The sequence below is a fragment of the Stegodyphus dumicola genome, chromosome X2 (genome assembly GCF_044657685.1).
Source record: "Stegodyphus dumicola isolate Sdum_Otavi_A_Nest chromosome X2, ASM4465768v1".
In the NCBI taxonomy this organism is placed as follows: Eukaryota; Metazoa; Arthropoda; class Arachnida; order Araneae; family Eresidae; genus Stegodyphus; species Stegodyphus dumicola.
The window spans coordinates 91,998,753-92,018,645 of record NC_140781.1 but is presented as its reverse complement, the minus strand read 5'-3'; the positions used below and the strand labels follow the sequence as shown (position 1 = coordinate 92,018,645).

At 31.9% G+C, this 19,893-nt stretch overlaps 1 protein-coding gene across 7 annotated transcripts in view; it reads left to right on the top strand.

Moving 5' to 3' along the window:
* Positions 1–19,893, top strand: part of LOC118200940 (CTD small phosphatase-like protein 2-A) — a 169,980-nt gene that overhangs the window by 79,428 nt on the left and 70,659 nt on the right. For all 7 annotated transcript variants that reach the window (XM_085809442.1, XM_085809440.1, XM_085809441.1 and 4 more), the window contains 4 exons: positions 5,248–5,316; positions 7,900–8,053; positions 17,974–18,085; positions 18,198–18,284. In XM_085809442.1, the coding sequence (XP_085665568.1) occupies positions 5,248–5,316; positions 7,900–8,053; positions 17,974–18,085; positions 18,198–18,284 (422 nt within the window). The remainder of the gene's footprint in view (positions 1–5,247; positions 5,317–7,899; positions 8,054–17,973; positions 18,086–18,197; positions 18,285–19,893) is intronic.

Sequence of the window (19,893 nt, the reverse complement as noted above, 5' to 3'; positions counted from 1 at the left end):
GTCGAACTACCAGCATTCAGCTGTCTTGACCACTGAGTCACATGTAGTGTTAAGAAAGTAATTAATTTTTGTGTGAGAATTGTGTTTTGGAGGGAATCAAACAAGATATTAGGATACTAAGCATGTATACAGGAATTCAGATCTGTACCATTTTTTAGTTCTCTGAAATTAATTCTCATTACGAATCTTTATTAATTCTCATCACCTTAATACAAATTTTCATTCTCAGCTTCATTACTAAAAAAGAAAGCAACAATAAAAAGCTTGATCTGAAAATTTTGCATAACAATCTGATACCTAAGGTGATTTTAGCTTTCTGAAAATCCAGCATAAAAAACTGGAGAAATATTTCGCCATCATTTCTTTATTTATTTATTTATTTTTTTTTAATTTTAATGCGTTCCTGAATATGCAATTTTTGTGTCCAAGGATACAATGCAGCAGCAATATAAATTAATGAACAACTATTTCCCTTCTATGCTAAGGTAAAAGTAATATCTCTAAGTGATAAAATAATTTTATTGAATACGTTAAAACTCAACTCAACAAGGATTTTAATTTCTAAAGTTCTACTTTTGCATTTCTTTCCTGAACTTAAAACTATGAAGCGGTTAAAAAAATTAAAGATCTTATATCTCTGATACAAAGGCAGATCAAGCCTGGGACCACCGCTATTTGCAACTTCACATAGAAGAAAAAAAAATTTGAAAAATATTCTTGCCTTGTGCATTGGTAAATTTTTGTTGTGCACGTATTGTTCAATAATGATTCAATGCAGCACAAATGCAGTGACCAATTTTTATTTCTCCAGAAATGAATTTTACCAGAGGTGTAAAAGCAATAACGCTTATTTGGGAATTCGAAAATGCTTTTTAAATGACGCTTGTAATAAATAAACTCTGTTTAATTTGCTCTTCAATATCAGAATAATTATATTACTTAAAATGAAAACATATATATTGTTTGAAGGAAATATTTAAATATTTTAAATCACCAACTTCTCTATAGTATGACATATTTAATATATTTAACATTGATTGCTTCTTTTTCAGTACATAATCCATGTGCAAGTGTAAAAAATTATTTTAATCATAAAAATGAAACACTTTTTTTTGGGGGGGGCAAAATTTTTTAGTTGTAGCATACATGTCATCTGAAGATAAAATAATAAATTACGTTTCCTGGAAAATTGCATTCATCTGTGTGAAAGTGATTAGAATACTCCCCCCTTCTAACGCCTGGAGCTTTGGAACTGGACTGAAAGGAAATACTGACCGTTTCCCTGCCTGTCCACAAAAGAGTACTAATTACTTCATCATTACGACTCAATTTGATAAATTTTCCCCCCTTTCCATAATGGCAGAACCAGCAGCCCCCAGTGAATGAACACAACTATTTTTCTAGCGAACGGGGGAAAAAGTTTAAAGTATTGGACTGTGCTAGGAAACATCTAATTTTGCGCTGTCAGGATAAATCTAATTTTATGTTAAACACGTTGAACAGTTATTGTTTTTTAGAAAGCCAAGATGATTAAGGAAATTCGAGGAAAGGAATCAAATATTTATAATGAAAGTATTGGTGTAATTACTGAATAAACTAATACAAATTAAAGAAATGTCTTTGAAATATGGTGGTATTGTTATAAGATACGATTACGTTCATGTATAAGAATATTTAATTTCGTTGTACAGTTAGCTGTAAATGCCCACTTAAGTTTTGCTTGTACAATATAAAAGGATGTATTTAGTAATATGCACTTCCCTCATCGGAGTTTATTTAGCAGTTTATACAAGGTTACAAGCAGTAATGTTTTAAAAACATGTAAATATGAAAAATTTAAAAAGTATTTCTTTTCTAATCTGGTGCAAACCATAGTCAAAAGATATGACAAAAGGAATAATTAGAAACCTTGAATGTGTAAATGTTGGAGTAATTTCTAACATTACATAGTCATAAAAAAAAAAAAAAAAAAAACCACCTTCAGATCTCCTTTATTATAAAAACTAAAAATAAAAGCAATAATGATGGGAAATAAAATCAATGAGTGAATTAACTCATTAGGAGGCAGCATACGTGTAATTTCATTAACCTTGAAACCTGACCTTGCCAGTTCACTCTTGAAAAAAAAATTTAGCAAGGTAAATGACCAAAATAAATCATTAAGATTGAAGTTAAGGTCTCTTTGTGCTGCACTAGAATGATTCTAATAATTGATTAATAAAGTGTAGCAAAAATATATTAAAGTACTGTTAAAGATATCCTAAAGCAGCCAAAGTACAATAAAAATATATGAAATGTAAAATCAACCAACAAAAATGAACAACAAAATTTGTAATTAAAGTAAATGTGTATAATTAGTTAAGAAGAAAGAATCAAGAGATTTAATACATACCTTCTTATTGTGCTGTGTACACATTTGATTAACAGCAAGAACGAAAGTTTGAATTTGTACCATTAGTTTTAGTAGTTAAAATTAAATGCACAATGTGATCATATTGTAGAGAGTGTATCAAAACTATTTTCTGAAAAGGGGGCCGAAATGAAATTACAAATATTTCTGATAATTAGCAAAATTCAGATGAGCTCTTTTTAAAGCTGTATTTTGAAATGTGTATGAAACAGTAGAAAAGTAACAGAAGGGTTCTAGAATTAAATGTCAGAATAAGGTTCATATACAGAGTGACCCAACAGTCAGACTATGTTCTTTGTAACTTATGTTCAACATGTTGGCTGTCATTCATCAACAATACATGTAGTCGAGAGACAATGTTGTGAACAGCACTGTACAGCATACCTGTAGGTATGGTGAGAAATTGCCATCGAATTTTGTCTTTTAGAATCCCAATTGAGGTTGGACGATCTCGGTAGACTTGCGATTTCAGGTAACCCCACAACCAATAATTACACAAATTGAGATCTGGGGACCTGAGAGAACAAGCATGACAAATCTGACTGCTCAGTGTGTCCGCATGCGTTTTTAACCCATCTTTAATTTTCACCACCATTGATTGCATACCTGTACTTCTAATTACAGAAATATTTCAAATGATGCAAATATTCATGTTTTGGCATCTAATTAATTTTGCGTATGATTATTAGGTAATGATTCTGAAGTAATATAATACTTAAACATTTATACTTGTCACAAAGTTTTAAATTAAACCATTTTGCACACTAGGAAATCAAGGGAAAAAAAATTGCTGAATGTCATTTAAGGGGGAGAAATCAACCTCAAATGATTCTCCCCCCCTTTTTTGTTAACTGACCCCTCAAGGCAGGTTGGAAACAATATGAAATATACTGAATTTTGAAAAAAATTCTTGCTTAGTTTTGGTCGTGTGAGAAACAAACTTTTTGTGCTTTATAAGTATAAATTTTTTCTAATTGTAAGTACAGGGATCAAAGGTAAAAAGTTAAAGTAGAAAGAAGTTAGATTTCATAATTTTTATAAAATTGATTTTTATAAATTTAAAAATCTTGAAACAAATCTTTGTGTCATTTATAAAACACTGTAATTTAAAGAATATGTTTATGACTAGTGGTTGTGAAAATAAAGACCTTGGAAAGCCTTTTGTGAATATGGTGTATATATTAAGTAGAAATCTGATAATGTACACACCTTGGGATCAAGGCTTGCGAGGATTAATTAATTATGAAGATTGTAAATGTCTTTCCGAGTTTTGCTTACATTTTCCTTTTTTGATTTTTACATTAAATTTGGTTTGTCACTTAGCTAATAAAATTATACTTTATGAATTATTTAATTAGGATTTATTCAGTATAAAACTTTTATTTTTAAATGTATTTATGTGGAAAGAAAATGTTTTCTCAAAGGGAAAACATTATGGGAAGAAAAAAGAAGAGTAAACAATAGGGGTGGACTCTTTTGTAAGAAGGCAAAAATGCTTTATGTAAAAAATTTTGTAAGTAAAGTTCCATTTAAAACGCATTTGCTAATTTGTGATTCATGAATATTATAAAAAAGAGAGTTCTGCAGAAATGTTAAATAACTTGAATAATAAAATTAAATAACTCCTTTAATCAAAATGTGTTTTAAATGTAATGTAATTTTTGCCAAAAAGTTTTTTTTTTTTTTTTTTTTTTTGTACATTTATACTAGATAAAATTCTTGCTAAATTTTCATTGCCAGATTTTCTGAAAAATTGAAATTTTGATTATTAACATTAGAATTGTACTATATATATGCTGGGTGATTAAAAAATATATGGTAGAAAAGACTGAAGTAAGTAGATTTCATAATGGAATGTGTGTGCTGAAATGATGCATGATACAGGGTACTGTTGAGCTGTTGGTAAAAACAGTCTCCTGGCATAAATTGTGATTTGCACAGAATTTGACTTAAGGCATAGTTACATGAACACTGAGCTCACCGACGGGTATTTTATTCATGAGGCTGTGGACAAAAATGAAGCATCTACTCAAAGGAGGAACAGAGAACAATACCCAAGTACTTGTAAACAGCTGCTCCATTTCTGGCCACAGCCCCATAGATAAAATGTGTCTCAGTGAGCTCCATGTTCATATAAGGATGTATGCCACTCAAGATTCATGCTGGGATTAATAATTTATTCACCCTTCAATGCCCTATATGACCTCAAGGTGCTATTTACATGCATGGGCTTCATTCCAAAATCTGCTGATTTCAGTCGTGTGTACTTGCCTGTACATTTTCGCCATATATTTTTCAGTCGTTCTGTGTATGTATACTTAAAAATAAATTGATTTGGCTAAAAATTTGTTATATTTTTATGAAGTTATATTTGGTTAAATGTTTTTATTATGGGACTATATTTTGTTAAACCCTTTGAGATAGATATTTGGGTGATTTTTCTTGGTACTTAATTGCATTTGGTGCACCTCTTCATTTGAATAGCTTCTTTACATAATTATGCATTCTGCACACATAGGGAAAGCTGAAAATGACACCAGACGAATACAAACAAATCAATATGACATTGTTGTAACAGCTTATACAGCAGTAAATAGGCTTGCCAGTAAAGTGTACTATGAAAATTATACCAGTTCTGAAACTAACTAATTCAGTTTAAGACGTGTATTGTAACTGTTGTCATTGCATTTATGTTCCTAAAGTGTATACCAAGGTTTTTCATTTTTAAGGGGAATGATAAATAGACTGGTAAAGTGTCTTCATTATTGTGGCATTTATTATTATTATTATTAGAAAATATTTCAAAGTAAAAGAATATATTTTTTTAATTTTTTTAGATACATCTGATTGTGAAGTAGCAGATCCTGATGGAGTTTTATTTTCACCAATCTATCGTTTATTAGAAGGTATTTTTTCCCCCTACATTAATGTACATTTTGAGAAATGAAAAAATATTTATTTGTATGCATACTTTAAAGACCCCCTTTTTAAAATTGAGTTTTGCTTAGTCGTATTGAGTGCTTTGATGAAATAATTTTGATGACTGTTACATGAAGTTGTTTAAACTAAAATTTAAAGTGTAACTTTATTTCTTCTAATTTGTTTGATAAATTTCTCTTCGTGAACAGTTATTTTTATCTTACAGGAAACGTCTTCCAATCTCCAACTCCCAGTTTTTCTAGAAAATATGTATATCACTACACATTCTGAAATACACAATAATAAAACAAGTAGCTCCTGATATTCTATAACTTAACGGTTAAAAAATTATAAAAAATAATGAGATGTGGCAATACATTATTTGGCAACTTTCTAATATATGCAGTTAAAATATGAAATAATGACTAAAGAGGTAACAAGTGATTTATATCTATTTGGCTGTTAGTGCACAGTAATTTAAAATGGAAAGTTAAATAGAACTGATTGAAGTTAATTTTTGAAAAATTAGGTTAGAATACTAGAAGTTCTGGGAATAATTTTATTTTGAAAAGATGTCTCTATAATACTTATTTTAGCACAGTGCAAACAATAATATTTTACATGATAATAAATAGTCTTATTTCAGGGCTTAATGTATAGGACGTATGAAGGACAGTAAATAATGACAAAGCAATAATCTATTTTACGGCAGTTGCAGTAAGCAAAATGAATCAAGTTAGAAATTTCAGAATTACAAGAACTCTCTGATGGCCAAATGGTAAAACCGCTGAATGCAGATAGCCTGAGGTGCATTCAAATTATGTAGAAAGAACTGATTGCAAGAAAGTTTTCCACAGGGTTAATGGAAATATGAGCCATGTACCTTAAAATGATGTTCCGTTTCTTTTAAATTTTCTCTGCCATCTCCAGACTTTTGGAGCTCTTTCTATGCTGCAAATTTTTTATTTCCCTAACTTTATTTTGGACAAGCTAATTATATATATATTTGTCTTATGCCGCAGCAGACTACTTTTTTTTTTTTTTTTTTTTAATAATCCTACAGTATATGATTGATATTTTTTTTTTTTTTTTTTTTTTTTTTTAAATTCATTATTTGATGAAACATTTAGGAGTGCACTTTCACACATGTTATCTGATTCATTTTTACAGCCAGTGTCTTCATTTGATGTGGAAGATTTCTTCTATTACTTCAACCATAATTTTTCTTGAGCGTGTTTATATTCTTCCAGTATTCTGCATTTCAGATTTTTTTTTAGTTAAATATTCTGTTGGATAAAATGTTAATTTCAATTTTATGCTATTTATTTGTAGTTTAAAATTAAAAGCATAATTCAGTGTCAACATAATTTTTAGACTTTGACAATGAGGCTTGACTGTAAGTTAAAATAAAATTATTTGCAGTTTGTGGAAAAAGAGATTTAAAAGTAATAATTGCAGTTTGCAGCCCAAATGCGGCAATTCTGTGTGTTGACTGTCCCATTGAGGTAGAAATGAGCCTCATCGCTCCACAGAATATTCCAAGGCCATGACAGATCAACAGTCATAAACTGGCTGCCCCCAAGCTAATGATGTCTGTGTATCAACAGCTGTCTTAACAGCATCAACAAGTACTAGTGTGACACGTTTACGGCCTCATCCAGGTTGAATTCCTATTTTTCTGTTTCCTCAAATTTCTTAATCATGGCCCGGGTAACTTTAGTAGATATTGGTCCACACCATTGGTTTTTCTATGACGAAATTCATGAATTGCACCAGAAGCATTCCCCTTGTTTTCGTAAAATGGCTTCACCAATAATGCATGTTCAACTAAAGAGTCCTGTAAAAATTTGAAAATATAATTTGATTTTTGTTGCTTGACTTCTAAATTAATATTTCTTCCATGTGTTATTGTATCTTAATGTAGTGCATTTCAAGAATAGCTGTAAAAAAGTGTAAAAAAGAATTAAGCTGCATGATTTTAGATGAAGAATATGTAAAAAACGGGTGACTTTAATACGGGACATTTAAACCAACTGTGAAAGAATTACAGTGAAACTTGTCATGCACCTACTTCCCATGAATAACCAGTATTTCTCAGAACATAAAGAAATATCTCTATTTAACATCTTTCTGGTGTGATCATCTCAAGAGACCAAAATCATCTGGAATTGTGGATAGTAGTCTTAGGTTTTATTGCATATATATTTATTTAGCTGTGATACATTTTTAATCTGTAACAATTTTTATACACATATATCTAAAAAATGAGGGGAAAAGCTCTTCTTTTTCACACAAAATTTTAATGTGTGATTTCGCTGTTTTTGCATGTATTTTTATATGCACGTGAATTAATTTTGTTATTATTTATTCTAATTATTATATGTGGTAATTCTTTTATGCAAGTCGTAGTTTAACATTGTGGATGAAATTAAATCAAGGAATGTTTTTGAAGGGAAGGAATTAAGATAGTTTTAAAATTCGGGCTCATTGTGGGTTTTTTTTTTTTTTTTTTTTTGGGAGATTAGTATACAGCTGGTGAGGCTTATTAATATACAATTTTCTTATTTTAGAAGAATCTGCAAATGATACTAATGGTCAGTCTGGGTTAAATGAGCAGCTGCTTTGCAACAATAACTTGAATTCAACAACTTTGCCATATGATGCTGAATACCCATCTCCTGAAGAAGCTGAAGTTGCTGAAGACTGGGAAAACACATTTGATCCGTATGATGTTTAGTTTCTAGTTTACTTGATCAGTTGTAATTATTGAAAAAGGCTTTTAGTAGAGCAGTTTTTTTTTTTTTTTTTTTTTCCTCCTAATGGGTTTTGAAGTTCATGTAGGTTATTTTACAAATTTTATAGACTTTCAGTTTTTTTATTAAAAAAACTAAAATATTTCTTTTGTTTCAGTTGCTGTTTTTCTTGTCTAACAAATAAGTTCTTAACAGTGCACATTTTCTTTCAGCTGAATGTTGTTTTCCAAAACAGATGTTTACATTCAGAAGTACTGTAGTCATATCTATACCATAATTAACATTTAATTTTAATCAAGTGTTTTGCCTATTGTCTTGTTTTCAAAATAACAGAAGAATTGCTGTGTACATATTTTCATTTGTCTTTCATTGTAGCCATGTGCATACATTTATGTGTCTGCATGGCATTGTTCCTTATTTTCATTCCATATAGTAATAACTTAGTAGAGCATAAATGTTTCTTTTTGTATTACAGTAGCAGACAAAATCCACACAGCTCTGAATAGTGCTTTTCAGATTTCAGATCATAAATGAAAAATCATTAGATTTAAACTGAAAAAGAAATTTTAATAAAAATAAATTTAGAATGTTCTTATATGGGTCCTTCCCTCAAATTATGCAAACTAATAACTTCCTGATCAGTCACAAAGTTTTGTTATAAACTCCCTGCTGACTTTTTACTTCCTTGTACAAAGTAAAGGAACTATGGTAATCATGAAAAATTCCAGGTACCATATTTCCACACGAATTATAAAACCGATTTTAAATGGATTCAGAAGAGTTTTTTTCATGGTGTCCGTACATGTGTTTGTATGTATCTCGCATAACTCGAAAACGAAAATAGCCTCAGAATGTTGAAATTTTGTATATAGGACTGCTATAGCATTTTTCACCTCCCTTTTTGGTGGCAGTCAGCCGTACCAAAAGTATATACAGTCAAAAGTCTTTAATCCGGACTCGTCGGGACTTTGGCGATTCTGGATTATCGATTTTTCCGGATTATAGATCATCAGTTTAAATCTGGTAAGATGGCATGCAGAAATTAATGAAATTAAAAATATGAAACCGTAATTTATGAAATAAAAAGCCATTATGATCTAAAGGGTATCAAAATTTACAAAAAAAAAAAAAAAAAAAAAAAGCTTAATATTTATTATTTTACTTTATTAAACATTTCTTTCAACTAGCGCATGTGTAAAGCATACATTATGCATAGTCGAAATTAGAAAATTGCAACCAGAAAACTATTCGATGTGTACTTGTGATATTTATAATGACGAGAAATTTGATTTAAATCATATCAAAGACGGAATACATCGAGATGAAATACTACATTTAGTAAGGAATTATAAGCTGAATAAAATCAAAACAGCTGCCCTGAAGATAAGGATAGTGCTGACAGATCAACTTCCAGTTCATTGCTTGCCGCGACGTTCCCCCCCCCCCCCCTTGCAGAGCAGCATGAAATTGATAAACAGATTTCGGAATGGTTAGAGAAACAAAAAGGATATGCCTTTATCCATTTTTTGCAGCAATTCCACTGTTTGTTTGATGGACATCGAAACATACTTTCGCTTTGCAGATCCTTTACATATTAGTAAATATATATCGGAAATTATATTTGACATAATCGAAAGTTCAAGCTTACTTTTATAAAATTGCTCTAACAGTCTGCAAAAAGTAATAAGCCAGATCCAATTCGAAGATTAAGGAATAACACAATCTGCAACATTAACTGAAATAGATAATTTTTGCGTATACCGTCCGTTATACATTAAATGCACTCGCATATGCGCAGTCGTAAAGGTCTTATGCGCATGCGCAGAAAGTTTGTAGCTTTGAGATCCGGATTATAGATCATTCTGGATTATGGGTGTCCGAATTAACGACTTTTGACTGTATATGTAAACATGGCATCCAGGGGATTTCTAAGCTGACGATACAGATCTAGGTAACTAAGTATTTTATTTAGCAATTGGTGGAGATGATACATTAGTGACAATTTACAAATGAAAAAAAGAGTGATTGAGAGGTTTTATCTTCAGAGTTTCCAACTCTCCCGATTTAGGTGGGAGACTCCCTATTTTCGACTGCTCTCCCGCCAACCCGATTTACAATATATTTCTCCCGACATTTTCTCATTCATAAAATTTCTCACGATTTTCATGGAACTTTGCTTAATACTTCGTTATATGAACAATAAAAAAGTGATTTTGGATGTCTGAAAGCAATGGAATTTTCTCTAGATTATATCTAAAACAAAACCTTGCGAATGAGATGTGAACTTCTGCTTTGTGAGTGAACATCATTCTCCAATGGGTATCGAGCTCCACTGCGTGTCATCTGTCATATATTAGCCAATGAGCACGAAGCAAGCTGTTTCTTGGATGTTCTTTAGTTATTTTGTTCATCGTGTCCTGAGTTGTGTGAATACACATGTCTTCGGGAAATAGTTTTAGAAATTATCATCTTTTGTTATGTCTGCGAGAAAGGTGAAATACTCAACACATTTCAAAAATCGTACACAGTTGACTTTCCTTCCATTTTTTTTTCAAAAATCGGATGGTGGAAGGGCAGATGTTCTCAAACATGTACGTACACAAAACACAAGGACAACATGAGTTGTTTTGAAAAAAATGAAACAATAAATTTTTCTTTGGAAACAAAGGACCAAAAAGTTATTAATGGAGAATGTCTGTTCTCTGCCTTTTTACTGGAGCACAACCTGCCACTGAATGCATCGGATCACGCTGCAGCTTTATTTAGAAAAATGTTTCCCGATAGTGAAATTGCTAAGAAATACTCAAGTGCAAGAACCAAAACAGGTGCAATTGTTAAAGAAATGGGTTTGAAAAATAAATCTTGAGTTACTGATTGCATTAAAACAGCTCCATTCTGCCTCTCTATGGATGGAAGCAATAATACTGATTCAAAACTTTATCCAATTGTTGTTTCATTTTTTTAATCAGAAATTGAGTGCAGTTTACTTTCTGTTACCACTTTAGAAGGACATTTGACAGGCTTTAATATAGTACAGCTAATTATTAAAACTTTAAAAGAAAATGCAGTCCCTCTGGCTTAGCACTTGGTGCCGATAATGCATCAATATTGGTAGGCTTGAAGTATGGTGTTCGGGTTCGCCAAGAAACCCGAACAAGATAGGAAATAATGATTAGATAAGCCACTTTGTTGCGATGTAATGTGAAGGAACTAGATACCCGTCCTCGTTTTAAACACAAACTTATATTAAATAATTGCACAATACAAGTATAAACAAGAAAATGACATATAAATTACGAGAACAGAACAAAAATAGTGAAGAATAGACAGCATAGCAGCTGCCTTGCGAATGCATTCGTCTGAGTCTGACTGTTCAACTGAATTAAATGTTCTTTGGCATAGTTCCAAAAGTGAAAGAGTCAGGTTGAGTTGTTCTGTTCCGGCGCACCGGAACATACTCCCACCCTATCAGGCATTAGTCCTGATATATGGGCAAAGGTGCTAATTTATGAATGTTTCTTTTGAAAACAGAGTTTTTAGTTTTAACCGTGGTCACACGAACTAGTCCATCAGTACCATGATGAAGTTCGACCACTTGTCCTAGTGGCCAAGAACCTGGAAGATGACCATCTAGTAACAGGACAATGTCTCCAATTTTCATATTTGGCTGAGTGTCCTTCCATTTCTTTCTGGTTTGAAGAGAAGATAGATATGCTTTGGTCCGTGATTTGCAGAAGTCCTTCCGCATCTTTTGAAGGAGATCCCACCTATTCCATATATTGGCAGGACTAGTAAGAGGTAGTTCGGGAGGAGATAAGATCACGTCTCCTGTAAGAAAATGTGAAGGAGTGAGAATATTAATGCAATCAATGTCAGTATTGTTTACACTACATAACGGACGAGAATTTAAAATGGCTTCTATCTGAGCCAATAGAGTTGTCAATTCTTCGAAAGTAAGTAGCGTTTCACCTATTACTCTTTTACAATGATATTTGGTTGATTTAATTGTGGCCTCCCAAATTCCTCCGAAATGAGGAGATGCTGGAGGTATAAAGTGCCATTCTATTCATGCTTGAGTTAAATGATGAGCAACGGCTTCGTTCTTAGGAAGTGAAGCCCACAATCGTTGTATTTCGCTGAGCTTTCGATTAGCCCCAACGAAGTTTGTTGTATTTTCGCTGTAAATGTGACTTGGAGTTCCTCGTCTAGCACTGAAGCGACGCAAAGCAGCTAAAAATGCATCAGCGGTTAAATCGCTGACTGCCTTGATGTGTAGTGCCTTAGTAGCGAGACAAATAAATAGAGCAATGTAATCCTTGGTTGATTTTGCTCCACGACCCTTGTTGAATTTGATTGAAATAGGACCGGCATAGTCCACTCCGCAGTTGAAGAAAGGCCTCTCGAGTGTTACACGATGCTTAGGTAGATTACCCATAAGCTGGGATGTGGTGGATGCTTTAAATTTGAAGCATTTGATGCATTTGTGAACACATTTATTATTGAGCTTTTTTCCACCTATTATCCAATATGATTGTTTGATAATGTGGGCAAGTAATGAAGCACCAGCATGTAAATAAGTCACATGCTTTTCTTTTACGATGAGCTCACTTATCTTGTGTTTAGCAGGTAGGATCACTGGGTGCTTTTGATTAAAAGACAATTCTGAATTTTGTAAATGCCCTCCCACCCGTAAAAGACTGTTTTCATCTATAAATGGATGGAGGGAGTGTAGCTGACTTTTCTTTGGCAACGATCTTTGATTTTTAATGCATTTTAGGTCTTCATTAAAATAATCTTTCTGAACCCATCGAATTATGATTATTTCTGCATTTTTAGTTTCCGTGTAAGTGAGTGGAGAAAAGGAATCAGTTATAAGTGTTTGACATTTGTTATTGGTTTTGCACTTATTGATGAATCTTAAACAATATGCTAAAATGTGTATAATCTTAGGAAATGATGAATATTTTTCAAATAAATCACTATATAATTCATTTGATGTAGCACTATGAAATGAAAATATAGGATCGGATCTTTGTTCAGCTTTAATTAGATCCTTGATTTCTTTGGAAGCGGATTCCTCTTTCGGCCAGTGAGACGAATCCAAAAAAAGCCAACTTGCGGCATTCCACCACAAGGTGCAATTAGGAAGACATTTGGGATCAATACCACGTGAAGTGATATCTGCTGGGTTCTCTTTGGAAGGGACATGCCTCCAGTATTTTGTTGGAAGTACTTCGATTATTTGAGACGTCCAGTTTGCAACAAAAGTCTTCCATTTACGGGGATGTGCCGAGAGCCAGGAAAGTACGACTTTGGAGTCGGTCTAAGTGTAAACATCAAACTTATATTTTTTGAGAGTGTTCATGACTGCACGATATAACTTTGAAAGCAAATGAGCACTGCATAGTTCCAATTTAGGAACAGATACTTGTTTGATAGGTGCGACTTTAGTTTTAGAAACTAAGAGAGAAATCTTTATTTCATTTCCGTGTATTTGTTTGCAATATATTGCAGCAACGTAAGCAAGCGTTGAAGCGTCGCAAAAGCCGTGCAATTCAAATGTGTCAGAGGAAATAAGCGTGACACCTCTAGGAACAGTAAAATGTTCAACTGCATTGAAAGATTTCTGAAATTTAAACAAATCTTCAGCAAGACTTTGTGGAATAGGAGAATCCCAGTCCCCTTTTGTAAACCAGAGCTTCTGATAAAAAATTTTCATTACAACAGTACATGGTGAAATTAATCCTAATGGATCAAAAATGCGTGCCGATTGGGACAAAATGTATCATTTTGTCAGCGGTGAGGTGAATGCAAGTGCGGGTTTGAAAATGAATGTGTCTGTTGAAGAGTTCCAAAATAATCCTAAGACTTTCGTGCTTTCCTTATCATTAGGAATTATTTCTAAATTAGTGTCCGTTGAACAATGTTCTTGAAATTCTGCAAGAAATGCATTTAAATTAGAATTCCACTTTCGTAGGTGGAAACCGTGTGTTTGTAAAATATTGGTAATTTCCTTACAAAGTGATATTGCATGACTATCGGTACTTGAAGCCGATAGTAAATCATCCATGTATACATCGGGTAGTAAAGTATGAGAAACAGCACTATTTTGAGAATAATCTAGTGCAATTTGCTTAATGCACCTAGTGGTTAGAAAAGAAGCTGGAGCTAAATCATATGTTATGGTGTTTAACTTGTATGTGCGTATTTCTTCGTTAGGATTAAACCTCCAAAGAATTTATTGGTAGTTCCGATCCTCATCGGACACTAAAACTTGACGGTACATTTTCTCTATGTCTGCTGAAAAGACTATTTCCGGAAATTGAAAATTAAGTAAAATTTCGAAAATGTCTCGTTGCAATTTAGGACCCACACCCAAGATTGAATTCAATGATTTACCGTTGGAAGTTTTACATGAAGCGTCGAAAACGACTCTTAATTTGGTAGTTGTACTAGACGGCTTGATCACTGCATGATGGGGAAGGAAATATTGCTCATTCTGGCATCTATTTAAACTATTTTGTGTAACCAATATCCATATGACCTAAATTTTCATATTCATGCATAAAATCCTTGTATTGGTTTTCAAATTCCGAGTTTTCCTTAAATTTACGTTCCATAGCATATAATCGAGAAAGTGCAGCTGGTTTTGAATTACCTAATTCAGATTTAGATTTTAAAAATGGCAACTTCACCACAAAACGACTATCTGAATTAATTGAGTAATTTTGCTGAAAATGTGTTTCAACAAATTGTTCTTCAGGTCAGAATACAGTGTCAGTTGAATTTGGCACTTCTTCTAACTCCCAAAACCTTTTCAATTCGCTGTCAATATTTATTTCATAAATATGCATATTTGATTTCGTTTGAGATTCCAGTAGTTTTCCGGATATGAAGAAACCAAAAATTTAGTTTTGAGCAATTAAATCACTTTGAGAACAAGTTATTTGTCCAGGAAGTAAAATAGAAAACAAGTACTCAGATCCTAGAATAATATCTATCTTATCCGGAATGTGAAAATATAGATCAGCTAACTTTACATTTTTCAAATGCGAGAAGTCTTTCTCATTTATTTTTTTGCTTGGAAGCGCAGCAGTTAGTTTATCTAATACAAATGCCTTAATTGGCATTCTCACTGATGTATCATGGATTGACATCAACTCGATTTCAACGCAACCTTTTGTAACTGCGACTTTTGACTCAGCTAAACCCTTGACAGGAAAACACGCATTTTTCCTTTTAAATCCCAATAAATTAATACAAGATTCAGATAATAATGTTGATTCGGAACCACTATCACAAAGCATTCTAATATTACGTTTTTGACCCATCGAATCAATTACATTTACATATGCAGTTGGCAATAAGCCAAAAGTTGTTTGAACGCTATTATTTTGAATTACAGTTCCGTTTTTGTTTTCATTCGTAGACGCAATGTACAGTTCGTGTTTCATTCGCGGTTGGATTCTTTCTTTGCTGTTCTGACTGAAAACTGGTCTCAGAAAGAGACGCAGATGTAGAATAACTTTTTAACTGATTTTCACACAGAGTACTATGATGCAATAACTGGCAATAATGACAACGATGTTGAGACATACATTCAGATTTTTTGTGCTGACTAGAAAAACAATTTAAACAAAGATTATTTTTCCTGACAAGTTGATTTCTTTCTTTGACAGTTAGTGCTTTAAATTTGGGGCATTTGAAAAGAAAATGATCTGACTTGCACATAATACATTTGATACTTTTGTTCACAGAAAATCTTTTAACATTAGGTTGAGTTTTTTCCCTTTCTTTTTCGTGGAAAATTTCTAAAGAGGAACATCTACCATTTATAAATTGAATAAACATTTCAAAAGTAGGAAATTCCACTTTTGCTGAAAACTCAGACCATTTTTTACATGTTTTGTTGTCAACCTTCTGTAATAAAATATAAATTAGCCAAACATCCCTTTCACTAGCTTTTAGATCAATAGATTTTAAACCTCTGATAATCTCACCAGAAGTATCGGCAATTTTTCGCAAATTGAGTTTGCATTAATTACAGAAGATTGTTCCATGAAAGTTTTTATTAGTGATGTGACAATTTGTTTTTTCTTATCATACCTAGATAATAATTTTTCCCAGGCTTCCATATAACTATTTTCTGAAATGGAAATATGTTTAATAATAGAAGCTGGTTCATCAGTTAATAAACCCTTTAGATATTGAAATTTTTGAATGTTGCTTAAATTTTCATTGTTATGCACTAATGATACATATAAGTCCTTGAAAGACATCCAGTTTCTGTAATTACCACTGAAGGATTCCATATTTATTCTCGGTAATTTAAAATTATTAGCGGTATTTGTAGTACTAGAAACTGGAATTTGACGTTCATTAACATTAGTAACTTGCATATTAATAGTAACATTTAATTTCTCAAGTTCCTGTTGTAGTTTGGCTTTGGTTTCATAATATTTTTTCTCAAATTCTTCCATTTCAGAACTTTCCAGCGGAAGTTCTGAGTCTGTCTTGTCAAAATCAGAATAAACGCTTTCAATTTTTTGAAGTATATTCATTAAATCGTATTTTTCGAATAACTGCTTATCATCATTAATGAAATTTGAAATTCTGGTAAGAGTAGCTTTCGCTCTACCTCTACTATTTTTTGCAATCTTAACCTTGTCTTCCATTATGACGTAATTGTGCAATGAAAAAAACCAAAGTCAAACTTGTAAAAAAGAAAAAAAATACTTATCTTGCTTGGCCTTTAAATGAAGTTCAAAGTTAAAAGTATCCAGTAGTATCCATTACTGTACCAAATGCAGCGTTGCAGTGCTGACGAAACCGAAATCAAAAGTCCTTTAATCTCGTCGGTGCCTGCAAAGTATTATGTTGCGATGTAATGTGAAGGAACTAGATACCCGTCCTCGTTCTAAACACAAACTTATATTAAATAATTGCACAATACAAGTGTAAACAAGAAAATGACATATAAATTACGAGAACAGAACAAAAATAGTGAAGAATAGACAGCATAGCAGCTGCCTTGCGAATGCGTTCGCCTGAGTCTGACTGTTCAACTGAATTAAATGTTCTTTGGCATAGTTCCAAAAGCGAAAGAGTCAGGTTGAGTTGTTCTGTTCCAGCGCACCGGAACACACTTATCTAATCATTATTTCCTATCTTGCTCATTTGCGGTTTTGCAGCTGAGGATGGTGGTTCGGTAAAACCATCGAAACTAGTCCTGTGAAAATTTTGTAAATATAACGCTGATTTTTGTTGTTTGACTTCTGAACTGGTATACTCTTAGGGACTTTATTTTAGTCTCAAACTTATTATATAAAACTTGTAAAAGTCCTTAATTTTCATGTGAAACATTCCTTAATTTCATTTATAGAGAAATGAGTATGAACACTGTGTTTCTTTCGTTATAAATCTGGAGTGCATGTATTTGTTGCATGGAGATTTTTATTGGATTACAAAAAAAGAAAATTATTGCAAGTTAGCATCCCAAAGCTCTATAAATTTAAGAAGTTATTTCAACCATGCATTTTATCTAAGATATATAACAATGTAACCTCACTTTAATAATGAGTAGAAATGGAAGCTGATATTATGCTTAAGTCTTGTCTTCATATACTTTTGTCCTTTATCCAATTCTTTAAAATATCTGTCAAATGAATGGTTTGAAGTGACTACTGATTTTGCTGACAAACTTCGTTCAGGAATATCACAACTTTAAAATTGTATAACTTTTGGTAAAGACTAAGCTGGGGTATTGGGAACTTGATATATGAATATGTGTGATTTTTTATTGGTATTTGAATAATAATGTTTTGGAAATCCAACAGATGTTTGCCACTATGTACTATGTGTCTGACTGTATGTTCCCCTTTTCATTCCCAGGTATTTTTTCATCAAACATTTGCCAACTTTGACTCCTGAAATGAGAGCCCGTGGACCAGCATTACCACTAAAAACAAGAAGTAGTCCTGAATTTACCTTAGTCCTCGATTTAGTATGGAATCTCTATTTTATTTATTTATTCATTTGTTACTGTTATAAATTGAAATCTCAAGTTATTTTATATCTCACTTCTTTTTTTTTTTTTTCTCTTTTCCCCTTTAAAGGATGAAACTTTAGTTCATTGCAGTTTAGAAGAATTAGATGATGCCTCATTTACATTTCCTGTAGTCTTTCAAGAAATTGAGTATCAGGTATTTTAAATTCTATGTATACATATAAATATCTGGTTACAGTTATGAGTTTTTCTACTGGCTTTATGAATCGCATAGATATTTGAAGCAACTATGAATTCCAGCCATTTATTTTCAGTTTTTAACAAATGCTTAATGCTCTTAAATTTGCCTGAGTTTGATCTTGCTATCCCGTGGGCAAAACTATGACTTGTTTTCTATAAAATGTTCTTGTGTTAATATTGAATCCAAATCAATACTGATATTAAAAGTTAATTTGTCAATACCTTATAGATGTTTTTCAAAAATTATTTTCAAGTAAAGTTCTGGTTGTTAGAATGAATATGTTATCCTCAAATTTAGTTTTCTGTATAATTTGTAATAAGTATATTCTGTGAATATTAAAAATAGTTGACGATCTATTGACTGTTATTATCAATAAGTTCATTTTCTTAGGAAAATTAAATGATGATTGCATCCAAAGATATACCTTTGAAAGTACCTTCTGTTAAACAATTGTTACTTTGTTAAAACAAATGTTGTATTACTAAAAGTAGACATGCTTATGTTAATAACATAGAGAGAATGCTGACAGAAAATAATTTAATATTGCTTTTATTATTCAGAGCAGATGGTTTGATAAATGGCTACTTATGCACTCCTTAAATTAGTACCTGGATTAAAACTAACTGAAATGCAACATTGTTTTGCATAAAATAATTATCTTAAATGTCAGTTTATAATTTCCAAAATGATTATAATATGCATCTTTCTACACTAAACTCAGAAGACGGCTGAAGTATTCTAAATGAAAAACGCTAGCAGCCTATGTCTAAACACCATAGTTTATGACATAGGTTGCTGCTTTTAAACCATTTTTGAATTAAAACACATTTTCCTGCATTTTTGGTCATTCTCCGTTTTATTGTGAATTTTTTTTTTTTTTTTTTCTGAAATTTTCCAAAACTTTAGACAAAATTGTCATTAATTTTAATGAAAAAAGACATAAAATACATAAAAAAGAACAAAAAAATACATAAAAATAATTAAAAAATCAAGTTTTTTAGTCATTTTACCTGGTACTCTTTTCAAGACCAAAAAATCAAATGAGGCAAAAAATATTAAAATTTAAGACAAAAACAATGATTTCAAGAGGGGGGATATTTCCCACATATATGAAAAGTTATTGGCATAATTTAAAATTAATAAAAAAGTGGTAAAAGGGCCCTTGGACACCCTCCAAGCTCTTGATTATATTTTGGGGGGGGGGCCAATTCGGAGGGTGTCCATTTAATTTTGATGATTTTTGTCCCTTCTCTCCTACAGATCAATCAACTACAACTGTAGTGAGACATTCACAGGAGAAATCTTTGCTCGGCTGAGCATCAAACTCATTTCATAGCACTATGATTTTTATAGTCGTGATTAGAAACATATAGCCACGGGGGATGATTGCAAACATGTTAATTTTATTTATAAACTTAAAAAGGTAACCTTCAATTACTTTTTTCGTATCTGATCTATAACGTATTTTTATTTATTTAAAATTTTGATTAAATTGCTTAAAATAATATTTCTAGACAATTTAAAGACTATTCTAGTTATTAAGACAAAAATTGCCCTCGTATCG